The 24,117-nt window shown below is 49.4% G+C and overlaps 1 protein-coding gene across 5 annotated transcripts in view; it reads right to left on the bottom strand.

The window, feature by feature from the left end:
- The window catches only part of NCKIPSD (NCK interacting protein with SH3 domain), a 58,656-nt gene that overhangs the window by 1,789 nt on the left and 32,750 nt on the right, over nucleotides 1-24,117 (bottom strand). For all 5 annotated transcript variants that reach the window (XM_069027681.1, XM_069027678.1, XM_069027680.1 and 2 more), the window contains 7 exons: nucleotides 20,083-20,253; nucleotides 18,823-18,909; nucleotides 17,312-17,450; nucleotides 5,420-5,500; nucleotides 4,076-4,204; nucleotides 2,149-2,241; nucleotides 439-611 (listed from right to left, as the gene is read on the bottom strand). In XM_069027681.1, coding sequence (XP_068883782.1) covers nucleotides 439-611; nucleotides 2,149-2,241; nucleotides 4,076-4,204; nucleotides 5,420-5,500; nucleotides 17,312-17,450; nucleotides 18,823-18,909; nucleotides 20,083-20,253 — 873 coding nt within the window. The remainder of the gene's footprint in view (nucleotides 1-438; nucleotides 612-2,148; nucleotides 2,242-4,075; nucleotides 4,205-5,419; nucleotides 5,501-17,311; nucleotides 17,451-18,822; nucleotides 18,910-20,082; nucleotides 20,254-24,117) is intronic.

Here is a 24,117-nt window from a genome sequence, read left to right as displayed (position 1 = left end):
GCACAACTCCAGAGGCAGCTGCTTTTCCTTAAGTATCATTAGTAACTATGGAAAACTCTGCTTTTCCTACAGCAACGGAGTGCTGCTCCTCCCCTTCCGTCAAACACGTGTACATCCCCTGCCTCTTGCAACACCAAGAGAGAGAGTCCTCCTCCTACTACTACTCACAGAGGGTCTCTCTTCCCAAAGGTCCGTGGTCAGAAGGGTGCAGACCACCAGAAGCCTGGCAGATCTTTCTTCAAATATGCTGGTGTGCCGGGCAGGATAAATCCTCCCTTTCTCCTCAGCTCCCAAGGTTGATTTAAGCACCCAGAAATGTTGTGCCCACCCCAGAACTCCACTCTTGCCTGCACCAGCAGGCCCCATGGGGGCCAGGAAAAACACCACTGCTTTGGGACTGTGCTCCCTTCCCCAGTGCCCATGGGTTACTGTGAGCACCTTGTCTCCAGGGGAGAGATCAGCAATCTGCCGCACCAGGATGTCTATCAGGACCATCATGTCCGTGTGATAGAAGATGCTGGCTGTATCCTTGCTGGCAAAGATGTCCTGCAGAAACTTCAGCACTGAGTGTGGTGGCTGAGGCTGATGCTTGAAGATGCAAACTGGATCATCTGGGGGAGATAGAGAAAAGAGACTGTGCTGAGCCACATGCTCCCCACTGCCCCTCAGTTCCATCTTCTGTGCACTTCCCTTCATTAGACTCTCTGGCTCTGGAGAGGAGGCTGCCCTGCCCTCGGCCAGCTACTCCCTGCCCATGGATAGCTTTTGTGCCCAAAGACCTCAGTGCCTTGCACAAAGGTGTGTAATCAGGATGGCAGCTCTGCAGGCTACCAAGATGAGACCAAACTTGTTATGATTAGCCTTAATCACTGTTTATAGTTCGCCTACCATCCCAGGTGAAAGCTCATTAGCACATCGCCTCTAAGTATCTCCCGTTTTTGCTCAACAGCCACCACTCATTTTCTCCCTGTTTATTAAGAGGGGTCCAATAACCCCTCTGAAAAGCCCATCAGAGCCTGTAGCAGAAACAAGCTTTCACCAGAGACCGGGCTAGTACTATCCCAGAAGCAAGAAAAGAAACACTTCCAAGTTTAAATGAGCCACCTCATCCTGTTCTCTTGCAAAACATCCCTGCAGACTCCAAAAGGGGCTCTGGGCCATGGCAGCTCCCTCAGCAGTTGTCTGGAAGGCGGGCAAAAGAGAAACATCTTCATTAGGTTGTGGCCCCCCTCTTTCTTCTCCCAGCTCCTCACTGAAAGGTGATCCCTGCAGGGAATCTGGCAGGGAAAGGACTAAACAAAGGCTTTGGGAAGAGGCCAGACACTGAGGTGCCTGCTGCCCTCAAGCTGATATAGTGTGGAGACAGTGATTTGCAGCCCCAAAGAGAACTAAAGCCAGAGTAAGATGAGCTGCAAGCATCACAGGATGGGTTATTTCCAGCAACTCAACAAAATGAGTTCTCTCAGGCAGCAAAGCCCCTGTGCTCCAGAAGGTATTAGGAAGCACAACAGCGGCCTGCAGCACGGGCTGAAAGACCTGGCACTGCTCTTCCTGTGGAGATCTCCAGCGTTCCAGCAATCTGCTCTGCAACAGCTCCACGAGTGCACTGGACTTCACTCCATGCCTGGAGCAGACAAAAGGCTAACCCTCTGCTGGCAATTCAGAAATGGAAAGTTCCACTCTCAGCAGCATTTCAGAAGACAAAAGCTCCCTCTCCATCTGTCCCCCAGGGCAGATGTTTGCCAGCATGGGCAGAGGTTTGTGTGCTAGCACACATCGAGTCCTCTGCCTGTCCAAGGACAGAAGTGGCCCAGGACCAGCTTTCCTCCCAGACAAGAGCTTGCCCACGGCAGCTGGTCCTTGCTCTGAGACGGAGCTGATCTGACCCAGAAGTATATGGAAATGGCAGCCACTCCTCTCTCCCTAGATGCCATCAGCCACCACCTTATTCCTTGTGCAGCTCCATTCTCAGCAATGCAGACTGTCACTCTCACAAACTCAGCAGGAAGCAGCACGTCCTGCCTGAGCTGACCGCTCCTCAGCTACCTGCATCCCCAACATCCTACCCCATAATGAGCATGGGGCTTGTCTCCCCAAGCATCTCTGTGCACCCCCTGCCAGGCACGTAACAGTGCCACACACACTCACCTCCTCTGTTCAGCAGCAGCAGCAGCTTCTCTGTGAAAGTCTTGACATTGGAGTGCTTGCTTATTGTAGTCATGATCACACTGTGTTCTGGAACTAAGGAAAAAACCTGTTCAGCATCTCCCTTTGTCTCCTGAAGACCATGGTGATAAAAGCACGTAATGGGTGGCTCCTATTTCACATCAGTGCTCTGGGAAGCTTTGGGGAACCACAGTCTATCAGGGCTATGAAAAGCTTCAGGCCCAGAGAGTGAGTGGGCAGGGGGAAGGAAGGTGAAATAAATCTGGAAGCAGCACATGAAACACTGGGGACTTGGTGCTTTCTCCGTATACCTGATTCATGTGTGGGTTCCCACCTTGCCAGCCAAACGCTGGGAAATACCTTGCAAAGGCTTTATGTTGTCAAACATTACCTCTGCTCACAACCCTCTGCAGCCAAGGACTCCATTCTTTGGTACCTTCTAGCTTCCTATCAGCAATGCCCTTCTGGAACTTAAGAGTCTTGCAAGTTCTCTTAAGAGGAGTCCCAGGAGCATCCCAGAAAAGTTTTTCTCAGCACTCAACACTGCACTGTGCAAGGGTACAGGCTGAAGACTTCTACGAACTGGCCCCTTGCCTGCTCTGGGGGTGATTTGCTGTAAAATACACTTACCCTAGCAGAGCTTATGTGCGTGCGTGAGCGTGCACACTCAATCACATGCACAGCACAGTGTGGCTACCTCTGCGGCCTGTAATATTTCACAGGCTGAAAAATGTCTCAGAATCCTGAATGCTATCAATATAATATGCATTTAGGAGAGTTTTTGAACTAATGCTGCACCACCAAACTGCATGATAGATGAATCTTTCAGACAGAGGAATGAAAAATTCAATCCACTAATAAGCAACATGAACATCATTTACCATGTTCTTAGCATCAGGGAACAAGTCACTGCTCTTGGCTATGCCCCAGGTGGGCAATAATCCCCAGAAACACACTGCCTGTCATGCACTACTGCCTAATTACTGCAGCCAGCAAGGATATGGGTAAGTGTGGGAAGGGGTAGTGAATGAAAGCAGCTGAGATATACTCGATCAGTCTCTGTGCAATCAACTTTCACATGGAATTAGAAACTTTCGCATAAATTTCAATGAAGCACAACCCAAAATAACAGGTAAATAACTGGACATGTCGTTGCTGCTTTATCCTCCCCTCTCTCCAAAAAGTCAAGGATGAAGTCATGAAGCAGATGAAGGGTAAGTAATTAACTAAAGACAACTGGAGCAACAAGAGACTGGGTTAAGGAGTGGCTTCTCTTAGCAGGACCTGGAACTATGCTCCAGTCTTCCAACAGGCTTCAAAATGTGCAGGCAGAGGGAGGGAAGATATCCTTCCCTAGTGACCTGACGTGCTGTCTGTCCTCATGGAGCTCAGCAGGGCAGGGAGGACAGAGAACAAGGGCAAACAGGAGAGAGCACAGTTCAGGCCAATGCTGAAGGGCCTGGCCCCAACAACTTGGCACTGGGTGAACTTCAGGCAGTGTGGACAGGGAAGAAGAAGCTTTGCCAAGACCTGCAGAAGGCAGGGGACTTTTCTTCTGAACTGGCATCAAGAAATGCCCACTGAAGCATCTTCTCTCCCAAATCACCTGTGCCTATAAATTAACCCCACTCATGCTCTGCAAGTACAGCCCAACAACTGCTTTGATCAGGCACTCTGGAAGTCCAGTGACAAATCCACTGGGCTGCCAGAGCTGCTGGGCAGGGGCTCTCAGACCATTTTTCCTCCAGGGTTTTGCACCATATTTAAACACAGCGTAGTGCCAGAGACTAAGGGAGTTGGTTGGTAGTTATAGCACCATCAAGACCCAGCAAGATTCTCCCTCCCCATTTTTCACACTCTCACTCCAGACCACTGAAATCCTGCCAAGGCAGAGCAGCACCAGTTTAACCTGGAATGTGGAGATTGAAGGCCAGAAGGACGTTGACAAATAAGTCAGGTAGCTGGTCAGTGGTGTCCGAGGGCAGCCCATCCTCAATCACATCCAGCAGGAACTGCACAAACTGAGAGTTGAGATGTTCTGCACAAGGAGAAAGGGGCATTTACAGCACAATGAAAACAAACCAAGCCAACAAGGGACCATCCAAGCCACTTCTCTGTGCTTTTATACTTAAAAACCATTAGTTGAGTGCTAGTGTCAGTCTCCAGGGAATGAAGGGCTCTTCAAGTGGACTAGACAGACCACTGAAGCTTCTTTGTGTGAGACACAGTGCAGGGGAATGCTGAAATTTGGTCCCCCAACTGGCAATTTTTTTGGAGTAAACAAAACACCAAATCCTGCTGTAACTTTTGCAGAGCCACTGCCACCAGTGAGGGCTTCAAGTCAGGAAGAGATTGGTATTCTTGACCACTGGTTTAATCAATCACTTTAGAAAAACCCCTAATAATCTAGATCATTAGTAATAACCCAGTTTTCAATTTAGCTATTAGGAAAGCTCAGGAGCTCAGGCAAATAAGTCCACCTGCAGGAAATAACTGCCAGGGTTACACAAGGAGAGAAAAACAGGAGGTGTAGAGGCTCATTCCAGTCTCTACTGCACCAGTTTAAATCTTGTACAGGTTTACTCAGTGCTGCTGACAAGATACTTATAAAAATCTCTACTGCATTTCCAGGAAAATTAAGCCCAGAACGTCCCAAATACAACACAGCCTTGGGAAGACGCAGGCAGGGCTTTCTGGCTGAAATGAAAGGACAGAGATAACACAGGGAGAATATTTGCACTTCATTATTGACTGTGATACCCTTAAATCATCTCCATTTTCCCTAAGAGCCTGAACTACACAGGGCTGCACTATCCTGCTAGAAGAGAGACCAGAAAGAGGCCACATGATGCAGCTGACAGCCTTAGTGGGCGTTTGTGCAGGGATCTGGGATCTCAGCCTCATCAGCAGACAGTCTCCAAAGCAAGTAAGAGGTGTGTGCTTTCACACAGGCCAGAGGTAAAACAAAATGCCACTTAGTCACAGGGATGGGCAAATCCATGTCGCCTGCAGTGTGGCATTCAGTCCTCCACTGCTCTAACCCAGATTTGTGCTGCTCTTTGGAACTCTGGCATCTCAGCCCAGTGCTTCAGCTGCCAGGCTCTATTGATAGAGAACAGACCCTACTCTTGCTTGGGCCTTCCACTGAGCTGTCCCCCCACCTTGACCATCAGGAAAGGTCCCTTCCCTGTGTCTGCCAGCATGCCCCAGACATCCCACCAGCAGCTCTGCCATGAGCACAACCCACTCTTACCATAGTGGTGATATGGCAGGGGCTCCCCCATGGAGAACATCATGGCCAGCACCAGTGCAGAGTAACACATCTTTTGATGATCTGCAAGACAAAGGTCCTGCCATTAGTTCTGAGGATGTGAAACCTTCCCCCGGCTGCAGCTGCCAAGTCACACATTTGATACAGGCATTTAACACTGATTAGCCTGCTCCTCATTTCTGTATTGACTGAGCTGTAAGGGTGTTTTTCCCCGTTTTAGCACACCACACGCCTTCTGTGCCGTGTGTTTCCAAAGCAATTTAAAAATAATCATAACAAGAGTCCTCTATGTTTTACCCCTCTACTTCAGAGGATCTGGGCAAACTTGATCTGAATAATTAAAAACCTCCCCTGCACAGTCCCAGGACACATCCCATAGTTATGTAATTACTGAACCCAGAAAAAGCATCCATCTGGCCAGCTCAAAATACTGCCTGTTCTAACCAACACCACCCCCAGACAGCCATGCTGCTTGTTACCATCTCTGCACTGCTCTACTTTTGCTACCTCAGCTCTGCCTGAAGGTATAAAAGGTCCCTGGGGAGACCAGATCACTGCTCAGGCTGTGCATCTGCCCACCTCCCAGGCCACATGTCTCCAGCACTGATACATCCCAGAGCCTGCTAGTCCAACACAATTTTCGCTGGCAGCAGTTTTATGAGAATGCTCCAAAGGACCCCTGCCAGTGTCTTTCCTGAATTTTAATTAATGGATACCTCTCAATAGATATTTGCAGAACAAAAAAAAGTCATGGAGTAGGATCTGTGCCCTGATCAAATGTAGCCTCTGTCCAGTTCAGCAAGTCTGAAGACAACAGGAAAATGAGTATTATTATATATAGGTTACCACACATACTGGCTAAATAAAGTTTGGCTACATCTTCCAGAAAGAGCCCTGGGGCACAAGGAAACTGAAGGTATATTTATGAAAAACTGACCAAAACTACTTTTCATTAGAGGAGAAAAAAGCCCCTTCAATCTATGATGCTTTTCCTGGCCATACTGCTGCCCTGCACAATACAGTTCCATGGCCCCCTCCAAACCCTTTAAGGTACTTCACTTCTTTGTGCACAAATCAGCCCCTCTCTAAGCACCTGCACCCTGCAGTTTGGCTCTGACTGCATGGGCTGATGCCTCCACTGTCACCACCTACTCCTGGACTTGGCCAAAGGGCTTGGGACATTTGGCAGCTCTCGGGTTTACTGTCAGCATGGGGAACAAAATGCTACTGAGTCATTCCAGCCCCGTGCCCCCTGGAAAGTCAGCTCTGTCAGCAAAGGCTCTCTACTCAAAGCACACACGGACTCTGTCAGAGCTCCACACGAGGCTTCGGTTTTCAATCAGCAAGTACTTTGAGTAAAAATAGATAATTTGCAGCTTAACCAGATACTACAGCATTAACAAGATTAAGAGTTTGTAGACCATGTGGCAGCAAAGGAAGGCTGAAAACTGCTGTTTACTCTCTGTAAACAGAGAGGGAGGATATTTAATGACTTAAATATAATTCATACTTATATAAGATGTTCTCACCTATAAGGTGACAGTGATGCCAAAGCACACGGTAGCAAAAAAGGGGATCTGACAAACTGTTCACCACATGATTTCTTCATTCTTTCCTCCATGGCTCCCAATGGGAGTTGGGTCTTGGAGGCAGGATACTGCAGTAGGTAGACACAGGGAGCTGCTGTTCTCATGTTCCTATAAAGGCTTTCATCAACAAAACATTTTCTCCCATCACATCAGGAGCAATAAAAAAAAGTGAGAGCCAGAAGCCAGTGATTAACATGGTTGTAGCAAATATGGAAGAACAGACTAGAGATGGGAGGGAAGAGAGTAGTTTTACACCTCCTTGGTCCTTCTGCCATTAACTGATGTCCCTTCATCCTGGTTGACAGTAGTCTATGTGATTAGCAGCCAAACCTTGTTGTATTTCCCTAAAGACAACAAATCAAAGGATGCTGAAACCAGCCAGAAGCTTGAACTCGGGGCAAATCCAGATTAACCCAGGACACTCACTCTGCACAGACTCTACAAGTTTTTGGGAGTGTCCCAGATGCAGCAGGGCAAGACTCCAAGACTCACCATGCTGAAGAACAGAGTAACTGTCAGTCAAAACACAGCTTTTTTTTCTTTACCTTACAGAGCAGTGCCAGCGGCTGTAGGAAATTAAATAGTATCAATGCAGCTCTCTTGAAGCAGAGGGACTGCTGATGACAGACTGGTAAGCATCACTGAAGCAGCCATGACAGGCAGGAGAGATGCAGCTGTTTGCTCACCAACCTGTGTTGCTGAAGCCTACTGAGATAGTGGTGAGAAACTGCTATCATGTATGAAAAGCATTTCTCAGAGGCCTTTGAAGGCCTTGCTTCCACCTTCTAGACACAGCAGTGTGAAATGTGGGCACTGGGAGCAGACACAATTGTCTAGGACTGAAGGGAGAAGAGCCTGACAGCTGGCTTGCATGTACACTGTACTGCAACAAGGGAGAAAGTCATGATTATAGACTGGATTATCCCTGTCTGTTTTCTTTGGAATTACTCTGGCTAACTCTGTCTTGCTGTGGCTTATTATAAGGTGTTCTAACATGGATAGATGTGCAGGCAAGCTGTAGCAGAGGGAAGGAGCTGTCCAGAAGCAGTAAGACCCAAACATCTGCAGAAGAACTGGCCAGCAGCCAACACGCCTGCATCAGTCCAAGGGTAAAGTCCTTCTCACCAAAGGCACCCAGCATCCACAAACAGAGCTTCTGCCTCAGCTGCTCTTCAATAATAAGCCAGGAGGGACCCCACAGAGCTGCTGCAGCCAGTTCCACGCTCCCCAGTTGTGTAGTGTTGGCACTGATTGCTCTGGCTCCAGTCACCCACAGAAGGGATTAGCTATTCCACAGCATGTCATGGATCAGCTGCTATTCCCCAGTTTTTAGTAGCAAAATAAGCTCAAGTCGTTCTAGGATTCAAGGTCATGTTTTCACACAAGCTTGCCATTTGCTGGCAGCACATGAAGCAGTAAAGCACCAGAACGGCAGGAGGGAACTACTAATGCCCTGAAACACCTTTGAAGGACAGACACGTTTGGGCCAAGGATGGTTACCCCCCTGCAGCCCCACTGTGAAGGCTGAGAGGACTGGATGCTGCACAGATGCCACTGCACAAGTGCCTACCATAAAGCTGAGCACAAGGAAAGCAGCACGGGATGAGGACACTGATTTGTGAGGCTCCTGTATCCACACAGTGGTCTGTCAGCAAAGGAAGAGCAGCTTCTCACCCTCCATCTGGACCACCTTACAGCAAGGAGGGAAAAAACCCTCACCTTCAGATCATGCTAGGGAAAGGGAGATGCTGCAGAGCTGCAGGTTGGCAGCTCAGAGGACACCATAGAGCCACTTCTCACCCACTTCCATTGCCATGCTTTTAGGACCCCAAAGCAGAGCTAAGACTTGCTGAGAGACAGGCCTGCTCCAGCCTCAGTACTACCTGGACATCAGCAGAGGTGTGCAGAAGTCACACAGGTCAGAGCACAAAGCTCCACAACCACCAAGAGGCTGAATCAGCTGTGCTATCTGGCATGACACAGCCCCGGGCAAAACACAGCATCACTGTGTGCTAGTTTGAAAACAAACCAGTGAGAGGCACCAAGTCAGAATAACAATTTAATGGAAATTAAAGTAAAGGAAAAGAAAGTAAAAGAAAATACTGACAGAGTCAAGATACAACCTGAGTCCCTATTAGGCAGGGTAGTGGTAGCAGTCTGGTGGAATGGTGGCTGCAATCCTCTGAAGTGGTGATCCTGTAGTAGAAGGGGTCTGCTCTTCTTCAGAAAATCCAGCGGTGGCTGTGTAGCTCCTGTCCTCTGGAAATCCAGTGGAGTCCCTTTGATGCTCAGAGTCCCAGTTATATCCATGATGGGATGCTTGGTTCCTCCCTCTGGGTGGAGCATCTCACAATGGGGTAATGAGTCATGAGGCCAGGTGTTGATTAGGCTCGTTAACAGAAGATAGTCCGGAGGGAGTTATCTCTGAGTCATGCAGCAGGACAATGATGGGCCATTAACAGAAAGATAGTCTGGGGGGAGGAGGCAAGGAAGACACTGCCCCACCTGATTTCAACAGCTCATGAGGATGGTAATAGAATACACCTCAACCCAGGACATTATCCACCCCTTATTCTATTACCATCTACATCATCCCAAATCAATACCTTCTTAAACTCTAGACACACATACATATATATATATATATACAATGAAACCCTACACACCGTTCTCACCTAAGATTAGGTCTCCCTGTGGTACACAACGGGTTTCCCCATCTTTTTGCATTACCCACCAAGTGCAACCAGGTCCTTGAGCAAAGACAATCCCACGGATGGGTTTGCCTTTGCCTGAGGTGGGATTAATCCAAACAGTCTTTCCTAAAATACCTCTCAGGTGTACCACAGGGACTCCATCTCCATCCACTGTGTGCAGGGGTTCAGACTCGGCAGGACCAGCTCGATTGATGGACCCTCGGGTATTGACCATCCAGGTAGCCTTCGCTAAGTTCACTTCCCAATTTTTGAAGGTCCCCCCACCAAGTGCCTTTAGGGTGGTTTTAAGTAGTCCATTGCAGCGTTCAACTTTTCCGGCAGCTGGTGCATGATAAGGAATATGATATATCCATTCGATACCGTGTTCTCTGGCCCAGGTGTTGATGAGGCTGTTCTTAAAATGAGTCCCGTTGTCTGACTCGATCCTGTCCAGGGTGCCATGTCTCCACAGGACTTGCTTTTCCAGGCCCAAGATGGTGTTCCGGGCTGTAGCATGAGGCACAGGGTAGGTCTCCAGCCATCCAGTGGTTGCTTCAACCATGGTCAACACGTAGCGCTTGCCTTGGCGAGTTTGGGGAAGGGTGATGTAATCAACTTGCCAGGCTTCCCCATACCTGTACTTTGACCATCGTCCACCATACCACAGAGGCTTCACCCGCTTGGCCTGTTTGATTGCAGCACAGGTCTCACAACTGTGGATGACCTGTGAAATGCTGTCCATGGTAAGGTCCACCCCTCGGTCACGGGCCCATTGGTATGTTGCATCTCTCCCCTGATGACCAGAGGCATCATGGGCCCAACGAGCTAGGAATAATTCTCCCTTGTGCTGCCAGTCCAGATCCACCTGTGATACTTTCACCTTGGCAGCTCGGTCCACCTGCTCGTTGTTGCGATGTTCTTCATTAGCCCGACTCTTGGGTACGTGCGCATCCACGTGTCGAACCTTCACGGCCAGCTTCTCTACTCGGGCAGCGATGTCCTGCCAAATCTCAGCGGCCCAGATGGGTTTCCCTCTGCGCTGCCAGTTGGCTTTTCTCCAGCGAACCAGCCATCCCCACAGAGCATTAGCTACCATCCACGAGTCGGTGTAGAGATAGAGCCTCGGCCACTTCTCTCGTTCAGCAATATCCAAAGCCAGCTGGACGGCTTTAAGCTCTGCAACCTGACTCGATCCACCTTGTCCCTCGGTAGCTTGTGCAACTTGCCGTGTGGGGCTCCATACTGCAGCTTTCCACTTCCTGTTAGTGCCTACAATTCGGCAGGAACCATCAGTGAAGAGGGCATAACGTCTTTCAGTCTCCGGTAGCTCATTATATGGTGGGGCTTCCTCAGCACGAGTCACTTGCTCTTCCTCTTCTTCAGAAGATAATCCAAACGTCTCACCTTCAGGCCAGTTTGTTATAATTTCCAGAATCCCAGGGCGATTCGGGTTTCCAATACGGGCACGCTGTGTGATGAGAGCAATCCATTTGCTCCATGTGGTGTCAGTGGCGTGATGCGTGGAAGGAACCTTTCCCTTGAACATCCACCCCAGCACTGGTAGTCGGGGTGCCAGGAGGAGTTGTGCCTCTGTGCCGATTACCTCCGAGGCAGCTTGGACTCCTTCATAGGCGGCCAAGATTTCCTTCTCTGTGGGAGTGTAGTTAGCTTCAGATCCTCTGTAGCTTCGGCTCCAGAATCCCAGTGGTCGGCCACGAGTCTCACCAGGCACCTTCTGCCAGAGGCTCCAGGACAGACCATGGCTCCCGGCTGCAGAGTAGAGCACATTCTTCACCTCTGGTCCTGTCCTGACTGGGCCAAGGGCTACCGCATGAGCGATTTCCTGTTTGATCTGGGCGAAGGCTTGCTGCTGTTCAGGGCCCCAGTGGAAATCGTTCTTCTTGCGGGTAACCAGGTAGAGAGGGCTCACGATCTGGCTGTACTCAGGAATGTGCATTCTCCAAAAACCTATGGCGCCTAGGAAAGCTTGTGTTTCCTTCTTGCTGGTCGGTGGAGACATCGCAGTGATCTTGTTGACGACCTCGGTGGGAATCTGACGTCGTCCATCTTGCCACTTTACTCCCAGGAACTGGATCTCTTGGGCAGGTCCCTTGACTTTGCTCCTTTTGATGGCAAAGCCAGCTTCCAGGAGAATCTGGATGATTTTCTCTCCTTTCTCAAATACTTCCTTTGCTGTGTTTCCCCACACGATGATGTCGTCGATGTATTGCAGATGTTCTGGGGCCTCACCCTTTTCCAGTGCAGTCTGGATCAGTCCATGGCAAATGGTGGGACTGTGCTTCCACCCCTGGGGCAGTCGGTTCCAGGTGTATTGCACACCCCTCCAAGTGAAAGCAAACTGGGGCCTGCATTCTGCTGCCAAAGGAATGGAGAAGAAGGCATTGGCAATGTCAATAGTGGAGTACCACTTCGCTGCTTTGGACTCCAGCTCGTACTGAAGTTCCAACATATCCGGCACAGCAGCACTCAACGGTGGTGTGACTTCATTCAGGCCACGGTAATCCACCGTCAGTCTCCATTCTCCGTTGGACTTACGCACTGGCCATATAGGGCTGTTGAAAGGTGAATGGGCCTTGCTGACCACCCCTTGGCTCTCCAGTTTACGAATCATCTCATGGACGGGAACCACAGAGTCTCTGTCTGTGCGGTATTGCCGACGGTGTACTGTTGCTGTGGCAATTGGTACCTGTTGTTCTTCAACTCTTAGCAGTCCCACGGCAGATGGGTCATCTGAGAGGCCAGGCAATGTACTCAGTTGTCTGATATCTTCTGTCTCCACAGCAGCTATCCCAAAAGCCCAACGATGTCCTTTTGGGTCCTTGAAATATCCATTTCTGAGATAGTCTATGCCGAGAATGCACGGGGCCTCCGGGCCAGTCACGATGGGGTGTTTCTGCCACTCGTTCCCAGTTAAACTCACTTCAGCTTCCAGTACAGTCAGCTGCTGGGATCCTCCTGTCACCCCACAAATGGAAATGGGTTCTGCCCCCACATACCTTGATGGCATCAGAGTACATTGAGCACCTGTGTCAACCAAAGCCGTGTATTTTTGTGGGTCAGCTGTGCCAGGCCATCGGACCCACACAGTCCAAAAGACCCGATTATCCCTTTCCTCTACCTGGCTAGAGGCAGGGCCCCTCTATTCCTGGTTCTGGTGCATGTTGCTCCCTTCCGGTGAATATGTTCCTGAGGTCCCTTCAAGAGGATCAGTCATACTATCATTCTGGTATCGTCTGGAGTTCTGTGTGTGAGAGACCGGAGCGATGTTGACTCTAGATGCGCTTCTTGTGGTAGTTGTCCCTCTTTTTAGTTCACGTACCCTGGCTGCTAAGGAGGAGGTGGGTTTTCCATGCCACTTACTCATGTCTTCTCCATGTTCCTGAAGGAAAAACCAGAGATTACCTCGTGGGGTGTATCCTCTCTCCCTGGTTGGGGGACGCCGGCTCCTAATGGCAGAGACTCTTGTTGGTTCTGGCGAGATCTGGTAAATCTCTTCCTTAAGTTCCTTTTTCAGTTTCTGATGGCCTTCTTCAATCAAACTCCGGACTTGCTCAGCTGAAAGACTTGTTTCCACGGATGAGACATGGGTGCGAAACGGGGCTGTGACGGTGTCCTCGTAAATCCTCAGTTTGTTCACCAAGACGCCCACCCTGTCCTCGCCTTCCCTCCATTGCAGCGTTGCCAGGTAACGGGAGTACATCTCTGGTCCAAGGCGTGCGAACCTCAACCACATCTGTGATGTGCACTGGACACCATCTGGGCTCTTAGGAAATCTCTCGTCTTCTGAGAAAATGATCTCCAGCACAGCCAATTCCCTCAGGCACCGGATACCTTGTTCCATTGTGCTCCATTTCCCTTGGTGCACCTGGAGGTCTTCTTTACAAAGGTACCTGTCCCTGACACTTGTAAGCAGTCGCCGCCAGAGGCTGAGAGTTTCTTGGGTTCTCCCGATCCCCTGGTCAATGACCACATCCCGGGACAGAGATCCCAGCTGCCTGGCCTCACTTCCGTCCAGAATGGTGTCATTGGCTGCAGCATCCCAAATGCGGAGCAGCCAGGTCAGGATGGACTCGTTTGTCTGGCGTGTGAATTCCCTCCGCAGGTCACGCAGCTCACCCAGGGATAGTGACCGAGTGATGATCTCTGGCTCTGCCTCTTCTGCTGGATGTGAAGGTCCTGCTGCATCCTCATCAGTCACTATGCGGACTGACTTGCTTTTTGATTTCTTCTTCTGCACGGGGGCAACTGCAATCGGTTTGGGCTGTTCTGGTTCAGTGGTGGCTTGCATGGGGACGCTGACAGTGCTTTTGGTTCCTTTCTCCTCTGAGTCAGTCTGCGTAGTCATGGACGCTGTTGTTTTGTATTTGGTCCCTTCCTCCTCTGTGATAGTCTGTGTAGAGATGGACGCTGTTGCTTTGCATTTGGTTTCTTTCTCCTCTGTGACAGTCTGCGTAGAGATGGATGCGGTTGCTTTGCGTTTGGTTTCTTTCTCCTCTGTGTCAGTCTGCGTAGAGATGGATGCGGTTGCTTTGCTTTTGCTTCCTTTCTCCTCTGTGACAGTCTGCGTAGAGATGGATGCGGTTGCTTTGCGTTTGGTTTCTTTCTCCTCTGTGTCAGTCTGCGTAGAGATGGATGCGGTTGCTTTGCTTTTGCTTCCTTTCTCCTTTGTGACAGTCTGCGTAGAGATGGGTGCGGTTGCTTTGCTTTTGGTTCCTTTCTGTGTGGCAGTCTGTGTAGACATGGTATTTGCTGCTTTGCTCCTTTTTACCTCCTCCTCAAGCAGACGTTGCACCACACTAAGTAGCGTTCTGTTTCTAAGCATGGTGTACACAATGCAGGCCATGGAGAAAAAAGAGAATAGAACTGACAAGAAGATTATACCATCCTTAACATCCAGAGGGAACTCAATATTTTCAAAAACTGCTGTGCCTGGCCTGAAAGGCTGGAAGAAACCACTCTCTACTCCTCCCACCAGGGGCTGGGTGCGATTGTTGAAGAGATCCCAGACAGAGGAGCCCAGACTAGGAAAGCCAAACAAAACTGAGTGTATATTCCGAATGGTATTCATTGCCTCGCAGGTTATTATGCTATAGACATAATAAACCAATAAAGCAATTCTCATACCAGTCCCTGGTTTTAACAGGAGTAACACAACAGGCAGATAGTTCCCCATGTGAGGAAAAATATAGAGAGCAAGATACAGAACCCATGCAGACAAGCTGAGCACCATGGTGAATAGGTTTCTGTTAATACAAGATTGTAATTCTGACTTTCTCTCAGAGCAGGCCCCACGTTGGGCGCCAAATTATGTGCTAGTTTGAAAACAAACCAGTGAGAGGCACCAAGTCAGAATAACAATTTAATGGAAATTAAAGTAAAGGAAAAGAAAGTAAAAGAAAATACTGACAGAGTCAAGATACAACCTGAGTCCCTATTAGGCAGGGTAGTGGTAGCAGTCTGGTGGAATGGTGGCTGCAATCCTCTGAAGTGGTGATCCTGTAGTAGAAGGGGTCTGCTCTTCTTCAGAAAATCCAGCGGTGGCTGTGTAGCTCCTGTCCTCTGGAAATCCAGTGGAGTCCCTTTGATGCTCAGAGTCCCAGTTATATCCATGATGGGATGCTTGGTTCCTCCCTCTGGGTGGAGCATCTCACAATGGGGTAATGAGTCATGAGGCCAGGTGTTGATTAGGCTCGTTAACAGAAGATAGTCCGGAGGGAGTTATCTCTGAGTCATGCAGCAGGACAATGATGGGCCATTAACAGAAAGATAGTCTGGGGGGAGGAGGCAAGGAAGACACTGCCCCACCTGATTTCAACAGCTCATGAGGATGGTAATAGAATACACCTCAACCCAGGACACACTGCAACCAGGCAAGGAACAGCAAGGTGACCAGCCCACCCTGCCTGCACAAAGAAGCTCAGGAACAGGCCAGGAGACAGAACTCTGTTTGGGAAAGTGCACAGGATGCTCACTTGGAGACAGTCTTTGTGAATGAATGATCGAACCACAATAAAGTTTATTTTTGGCAGCACAAAATCAGAAAAAATGTTGCTGCGGGAACAGTCACAGTCCCATAACCAAGTAGCATTTGTTTCTTGGGCAGTAAGACCTCAGCCTGGAGAAGATGCTTTTCATGCATAACCAGAGTGTGCTAAGTTCACAGCACAGGATTTATAAGCAGCAGTAACAAAAGAGAATGCGTAGCCAACACAGGACTAATACCTGCAGGGCCACACCACCAGCCCTTCGCCCTGCCCTGAAATGCTGCCATCCTCACCTTTGAAATGCCTGCACCTCAAAGCATCTAAGAGGAAACAAAGCCCTCTGCAACAGGCTTGATTTTCATCTCCCACAGCTCTTTCCAGACACAAGATGAGCCCTGTTAATGCTGCCCACCACAGTCAGGTTGGCACAGTCTCTGCTGGGATGCTGGAGACAGGAATGTCTATTATGCAGGTTCAGAGTGGTCATCTAGGACATTTACTCGCCTCACATGAAATGGACAGGACAGTGCTGTTCTCTGCAGACCTGCAGAGTCTCATCACCAAATTATACCCCTCTGCAGCTTCATGACACCCACAACAAACCAACAGACTGCAACCAGGGCAGCAAGGCTGCAAACACCAGGCTCTTCTGATTCGATCCACGTGGTCACTCAACAGCTACTCTAATTGTGGGTCACAGTTAAGCACAAGACAATGGATTTTCAATGTCCTTTTAAGAGAAAGATGCCACTGCCAGCAGTGGTGGCCTACAGCCTGGCTTCAAAATGGGAAGCAAAGCTGTGACTGTGCAGGACCAGGCACGTGTGGGGAGCTGGAAGGTAATGCCAGGGGAGTATTACTACATGCTTAACTTACTCTTGGGCTTTTCCCCAGCATCTCCTTCTGGCTGCTCAGAGATAAAGGACACTGGGCTAAGCAGGAACTCTGAGGGCACTAAGGACATTCCTACTGGTAGCAGGGACAGGTCATCCTAACAAATAGAGGAGTGTGAAGTACAAGGAACATAAGGGCAAAGCCTGGGTATGGAAAGCAAAGAGCTGGGAAAACCTGGGCTGCGGCACTATCCTGCAGAGGTCCAGGACTGCAATGTTAAAAACAGCACTACCATCTCTCTTGGCACAGTGGTGGAGAGAAGGCCTTTTCCTTTAACCAGCACACATCTCACTCACCAGGATGAAACACCACAAAAATTTGGTATAGAAAGCTGAAAAAAACTCTTTAAGAAACTGCAGAGATCTCCCTTGAGATCAGCGGGTATCTCTTGTCAGCATTATAAAACAAAACTGTAACAACCCAAAATGTGTTTTAAAACATCTACAAGAAGTGACACAGATCATTTAATGGCATGTTCAGGAGCTGGAGGGCCTCACACCGTTGGACTGAAACATCCCTTCCTGTGCATTCCTCAGTCACAGCTGTAATAACCTGAATAAAGCCAGACACCATTGCCTCCTGAGCACTGGGCATGTAGAGCAGCCAGGCAGTGGGGGGGCCACTGCTGCTGCTGCAAATCATGTAATGGGAAGACACTTTCTCAGGGCCCTGGGAACAGCAGCTCTGGCTCACCCTGGGTGTGAGTCTGCATGTCCCGGGCCAGCTCCATCGGCAGCACGGAATTCACAAGCGTTGAGATGACTGCAGCATCCAGGTTGCACATGGCTCCAAAGCACTTCAACAGCAGCAGGCGCAATGGCACCCTGTGTTCCTGCAAAAACAATTTGTTAGATCAAACCATGTCCCAGAGGAGGGCTCACTCTGAAGCAGAGACACAGCTTCTAGAAGTTCCTATTGTTGGGAAGCCACAGACCTTCCCAGGGTGACAGTGAACCTAGAAGCTCTAGAAGCTTTTAACAAGCACAGGAATCACTTTACAATAATGTTCACAATTGGGCTGGCTATGGGTTGTTGGCACATGTGGTCAGAGGGCATGTGCCAGCCAGAGCTCAGATGTGAGATGCCCCATTTCATCCACTAAATCTGGTAACACACCAACAACCCATACCTGTCCCCAGCGGAGAGACTGAATTTGCTGGGTAGCCAGGATTCTCTGAGCACACTAAGGTTTTGTGAATGCTGCTCTGATTAAGGTTTCCCGACAATGTAACATTTGCAAGCTCTCTTTAGGAAGTTTTGGGACATGCAAGGATTCCAGCAAAGATGATGCTCAGCCTGCAGCTCCCATGAAGGAGCTCTGATGCTGAGGTAACCTTCATACTCTACCCTCAGTCAACAACTCCAGGCTTCAGAGAACACAAGTGAGCCAAGCCTTGGCACTGGGCATGCCAGTAGCCAGGACAGGACACCCAACTGCTCCCTACCTGGTCAGGCTTCCTTGGAATTGTGGTCAGAGAAGAACAGGCTGTGAAAGTCAGCAGGCTCTGTTATGCCCAGCCTGCCTCCCTGCTGCTCTCAGCTATGCTACAGACCCCTGATGCTGAGGTCTGGGTTCAGACACAGAAGTGCCAGATGAAAGCAAAATGCCACAAGACTTGATGTGCTGTAGCTGGGGACATAGGGACAAGATGGAGACAAGTTTTTTACTCCCACAGTCCTTCAACAGAACATTCCAGGAAGGAGAGGGGCAAAGCAACACATCATAGGCGTTTAAGACAAAACTGCCATTTCTTCCTCTGAATGCTGATTTCCTTCCTCAGTCCCAAGGCTTCTACTCACTACCTACTTTCCTAAGCAAAGTTATTTACTAATGCACAGGAGTGCATCAATTAAAAGAAGAGCAATCACAGCCTGTCAGATCTCCCAAGGCATCCTCTGAAATCCTTCCTCTAGATACCAGTGATACCAATGCTGTCCCTCAACGGGCCAGTAAAAGCAGCAAGCTTTACCCTTCCCAGTGCTAGCTACTGCTTCAAAGTCTACAGCATCCTCTGCTCTTTCACACAACTTTCACGCATAGTATTGACATTAGCCAGCACTCAAAAGGAATATGCTGCAATTCCAGTGAGACCACAGCCCTATCCAAGGGAAACATCTTATATATATTCATCATACCAACCCTGCTCCTTTGCATCTTCAGGGAAATCTTAAAAAGAGAGGTCTGGTGCATTCTGCCACCTTACCATCTGATAATATGCCACGAGGGACAGGACAGATTCAAACTCATTCTTCTTGCACATTTTCTTGCAAACTTCTGGGTCTGCATCTGTCTGGAAGAAGGAATGGACAGGTAACCCAGTGACACATCAAAGCAGAAGGTGCCTGCTGCAGGGACCTTGAGGGAGTCCACTTGCTTTCAGATGTCAGTAGCCCCAACATCTCCCAAAGAAACTGAAGGCAGAGCACAAAAACAGGTCAAGAACCATCACCTTTCATATTCTGCATCAAAGTGGATTCTTGAGAAACGCCTCCGCCACAGAGCATGTCTCGGGCTGAAAACATCTAAAACATGACCCGAGCAGCACCTGATTGAGAGCATCACACAGTTACACAGGGCAGCTCCAGCACTGCTCCCATCCTGAGAAGTACATCTCCTCCCACCCCTACGTTATGAGGAAATGGTTGCACAAAACCCCACTCTGCCTTGGCCTGCAGGCCCACAGCGAGGCAGCACAGGCTGTACGTGGAGTGACAAAGACCTTGGCATTTATTACAGAAAATTTACCTGTTCTGTTTATGTCAGAACTGGAGAGGACTACAAAATAGTGCCAGAGCAAACCCCACAGTACCCCTAGCACAGACCATGCCACTGCACTGAGGGCAGCTCCCACATCATCCCCAGATACAGACAGACTTGGATGTACTGGTGAGAGCGTTGGGACAGTAATCCCACTGCTGCCCACTATGGGCACGGCACGTTCCTCTCCTGTATGCACAGATGCTTTATACTTTCTCACAAAAACAGCTTTAAAGCTCATTTTCAAGGCAACCAAAGAATGTTCTTTGCATTTAATGAGCTTCACTCCACAAGTACCCCCCAGCAAGGGAGGATGTTTTAAGTGGAAGATGTTTTAAATGGGCCTAGGAGTGCAACAACCCTCACCAGAGACTTCCAGGTTTTCTGTGGGAGGTTAGGTTTTTTTGGAGGTGGGGGTTTATATCCTCTTGTGATAGGTAAATACCACAGTTCCCATGAAGAACAGCTCAGTAACGCTTTTCAGAACAGCTTTGTAAGGTGGAATGGAAAGTAAAGGCAGCTCAAGAGCGCTGCAGAGCCCACAGAGAAGGGTAGGGCTTCACAATGACAGTGAAGGACGCACAAGAAACCTGTGCCCCCTGAAACAGCAGATCCAGTGGCAACACCGGGGTGAAGGAGGTCAATAAAAGGAATTTCACCAGGGCTGTCTTCTCTGCTCTGCCTGTAAAGAGAGGAATTTACTCACCAGGATGCGAAGCAGCTCCTCCAGGTAGCAGCAGATGACATTCTCATCCTCATAGAGTGCCCAGCTGCGCTGCTGAGCATCATCCTTGTGCCTGGCCAGATCTGCAAAGATCACCTCCAGACGCTGCTCGTCGTGGCAGATCTGGCCCGAGGGCAGCCCCGCACTCAGGTTCTGCACGACAGCAAAACCACTGGTTAGTGGGGCCCTGACAGCTGGCTGTTGTTTGGGTGCCTGTTTCCTGCAATCTTGTCTCACGACTGGCAGCTGACCTCATTCAGTCAAGAGCTGGCAGTACAAAACCAGTAAGTTTGTGACACATGTTATTTCAGGAGCCTCTACCCTCTGTAGATTCTGGAAATCATCCCAAAAATGGGAAAGGGCAAACCAGCCCGGTATGGGCCAGGACCACTGCCAGGCAGCAGCTGAGCACCCCCAGCAAAACAGAGGTGTCCTGGACACCAAACCACACTGCACAGCTACCTCGAGGCAGGAGAAGTTCCCTCTGCTGCCCACTCCCTCCAGCCTGAAAGGGACAGATCTGCCTTTAATCCTTGGCTCAAGAGCAAGGACTTGTATGGTCCTTTCCATGCCAGCCGCTCTAGGCCTGGATCCTCTGTAGCAAGAACAGGAACCAATTCATCAAGGGCTGCTTTGGTTTTGCTTCATTCCAAACAGCAGAGCTCCACTGTTCATCACAGCTCTGAAGCGTGTAGCCACTCAGTAAATCTTACTGCACACATTCCTTTCTCCAACTGCTGTCAACTGCATCCCCATCACTTGTGCCTCATATACAACCCTTGCCATGAAGGTCTCACTCTTCAGTTGCCTTTCCTTTGCTTTTCCTGTCCATCAAGAAAGACGGGATTGTTGAGGGACTGTTTAACCTGCCCGAACAGCTGCTGTGCTCTGGGATTTAGGATAAGCCTCTAGGACCTAAGTACATCATGTGAATCACTTGGTTTCCAGAAAACAAGGCAAGAAGGAGGGTTCAGTACATGGAAATGAGCTGATCACAGTTGATGAGCCCAGGCATCATTAAGAGAGGTAAGGACTAATTTGTGAAATAGCTTAAATTATATACACAAGGGTTTGGCAGCAGTGACAACAAGCAGCAGGAGATCAGCAAGGTGGAAGAGAATCAAGCTGAGAAATTCAAACAACAGCAAAAACCCACTCACTGAGACCAAATTCCTAAAAATTTTTGGATGAGGCTGTCTTACCACAAGCAGTAACAAGTCATGATCACTCCGTGAGAAAAGGCCTTTACAGCTTACCAGCCAGGACATCTGTCCTGGTGCAGCTCCTTCCAACAGGCTGGCTGTGCAGGCAGGGGCAGCAAGCCTTTAGGCAGACTTCACTTTGGGAGCAGAGCAGAAGGATTTCATTTGGAGACACAAGCCCATGTCTTGTGCCAGGTGTGACACTTGCAGTTGCACACCTGCACGTGGATGGCCAAGTGCAGGAGCTGCACCCTTCCTGCCCATCTCCCACCCTCCAGCCCTATCTGGGGAAACCACTCCATGTTTAACAGTAATGTCTTGCCTGCTTTATTAGAGACAGAATTGTTAGTCATTTGCTTTGGGGTATGAATGAATTTCATTAATTTAATGGACTTCAGGTCCATGCTTCAGTTGTACAATAAAAAAGTTTTCTTGTTGCTGCTTCTTACATAATTTTTGTCAGGCAGGTAATGAAGGAAGGAGCATGCAGGTTTAACACAAGCCTCTACACTCTTGAAATTTTGGGAAGCTGTGGGTGGCCTAGCAGAAAAGCAGGTAACTGGCTGTGAGAGAGCACAACAGTTTTCAGGAGCTGAGTACAAACACGAAAATTTCCCTCTGAATGGTGATTTATCAGAAGCAAATACATTAAGAGACTTACTTCATCTTGCCATCTCTCTGCTTCTCCCTAGGAGGACCTACAGCACTGCAGTGTCACCTGCCTGTCCCAGCTGCTTGGGAGAGGGTTCTCCATTCATGTGCCTACTCACATCCTCCTCAATGGAGCACTGCAGGGCCAGTCCTACCTCAATCCACTGCTGGGACTCTTTTTGGATGATCATTTTAATGAGTACTCGTTTTAATGATCACTCTATTCAGCCTCTTACCATTAATCTACTTTCTCCAATCCTTCATCTGCAGCCCTTAACGACTCCACTGAGCACCAAGCTCCTAATGGACTTGGATGAGATCAATCCATTAACAGGCTCTTCCATCTGACCATGTAACTACACCTCACACTGTCTCAGTGCACTATCAGCACCATTCTCAGCCCTCCCATCACCAGGGTCAGGTCTCTGCTTATTAAACATCTTGGCAGATACTACAACCTGCAGCATCATCATATGGTCATTTCCAGGAATCTGCTGGCGAGCCCATAAGCAGAAGGCAATTTCAGTATTTCTAACAATGCCACTTTGCATTATCTTGCTGCTTCAAATAGTTCCCTGCCCCCATCCCAGCAGAACAAGCTGCTGCAGGGATTTCATTCTTCCTGAGCAGCCCAAAACCATTTTGGGAACTTTATCATACCCACACTACTCAGAGGTGGCCACACCTGCCATGCAAACCCAGCTGCTGTCCTGCCCATGTCTTATTTTCCCATTCCCATGCCTCCCTCCCCCCTACTCCACCAGCAAGTGCAGTGGATCACCAGTGCCATGGGTACACACATCTTCCCTCCAGATGAGCCCCAAAACCATATAGCCCGTTTTCAGACACATTTCAGGCAGACTGCTCTGGGGCTTCCTCCACCCTCTGGGCAGCTAACTGTTCCCACTGCAACACCATCCACAGAAACCAGACAGCTAACACTGCTCCCAACACACACAGACTGCCAGGCTCCTCAGCAGCTGCTAAATGAGATGAAACGTGGTGCAAGAGAGATGCCTGACTTCAGCTGAGCCAAGTGTCCCAGGGCAGGCCTTTCACACACACTCTTTCAGCAGCAGCAGGTCAGCTCCCAGCTGACACAGCCGCATCCAGGGCAGGTCAGCTCTGCAGGGAGGCAGTGTCGGCCATGCACAGACCTGTGGGTGTCACAGGGAGAGAGCAGCACTTGGTTTTCCACCCCCACGTTAGCTGTGCCTCGGGAAGGTCTCTGCAGCCTTTGCTGTTCAGGGGTCCCAGCCATCTGCAGCCCAACACACACGGGCTCCACAGACATCCTCAGCAGCTCTCTGGAGGAGTGGGACCATCTACAGCTGAGCCGGGATGGCTGCGTGCAGTACTCTGCCACAGACCTTCATAAAGGCTCTTCCAGAAATGACTGAGGAAAAGACTTGCCTAGGCATTAATGCATTCCTCCCACCCTCCAGATTCGCCTTTGTTACACTGTCTCACTGAGGAGGAGTCCTCCTAACAGTCCAGCCAAAGCACTTGCCTTGAAAGCACTCACCCTGCTGACCTTCCCTTGTCTCCGGTGAGTGTGGGGACAGAGCTCCCATGGGGAGAAGCTGAGCCCCAGAGCAGCCTTTGTGTCTTGTCAAAAGCAAGTCTCCTTTAAGCAAAGCTGAATCAATGAATGAATGGGAAGGTAGCCACAGGGCTTCAGGACAAGGAGAGGGTTTCAGGGTTTCAGCCACATTAGCCATGAGGTTTGTCAGAGCTCGTTGAGGACAACAGGCACTGGTGATGGGCAGCTGGGAGCAGGTCACAGCCCAGCACTACAAGGGAAACCCCACCCCCAGAAACATATCACCTCCCACATCAACTTTCTGACTTGTTCCTCCACCCCCAACACATCCAAGAACAGTTTGACCCCACTCAGCAGCCCGGGCTCAGCTAGAAGCCTGATCTACATTACACATCTTTGTCAGCAGTTTTCAAGCTTAAATTTAAGGCAACCAGAGATGGGTCTGAGTCACAACTACAACACAGCAATGCAATCTTAATAAAAAGCAGATAAGTGGTTTCTGAGTTCTCCCTCTCAAGGTGCAGCTAGCTTGTGCATTGGGCACTTCTGGTTGTCTCACACTAAGTTAAGTAAATCTGCAAAACTCAACCTCCTTAGACATGATATCTACAGTACTACCCC

Source organism: Aphelocoma coerulescens, chromosome 12 (assembly GCF_041296385.1).
Source record: "Aphelocoma coerulescens isolate FSJ_1873_10779 chromosome 12, UR_Acoe_1.0, whole genome shotgun sequence".
Lineage (NCBI taxonomy): Eukaryota > Metazoa > Chordata > Aves > Passeriformes > Corvidae > Aphelocoma > Aphelocoma coerulescens.
The sequence above is the reverse complement of the archived record's forward strand: the minus strand, read 5'-3'. Positions and strand labels throughout refer to the sequence as shown.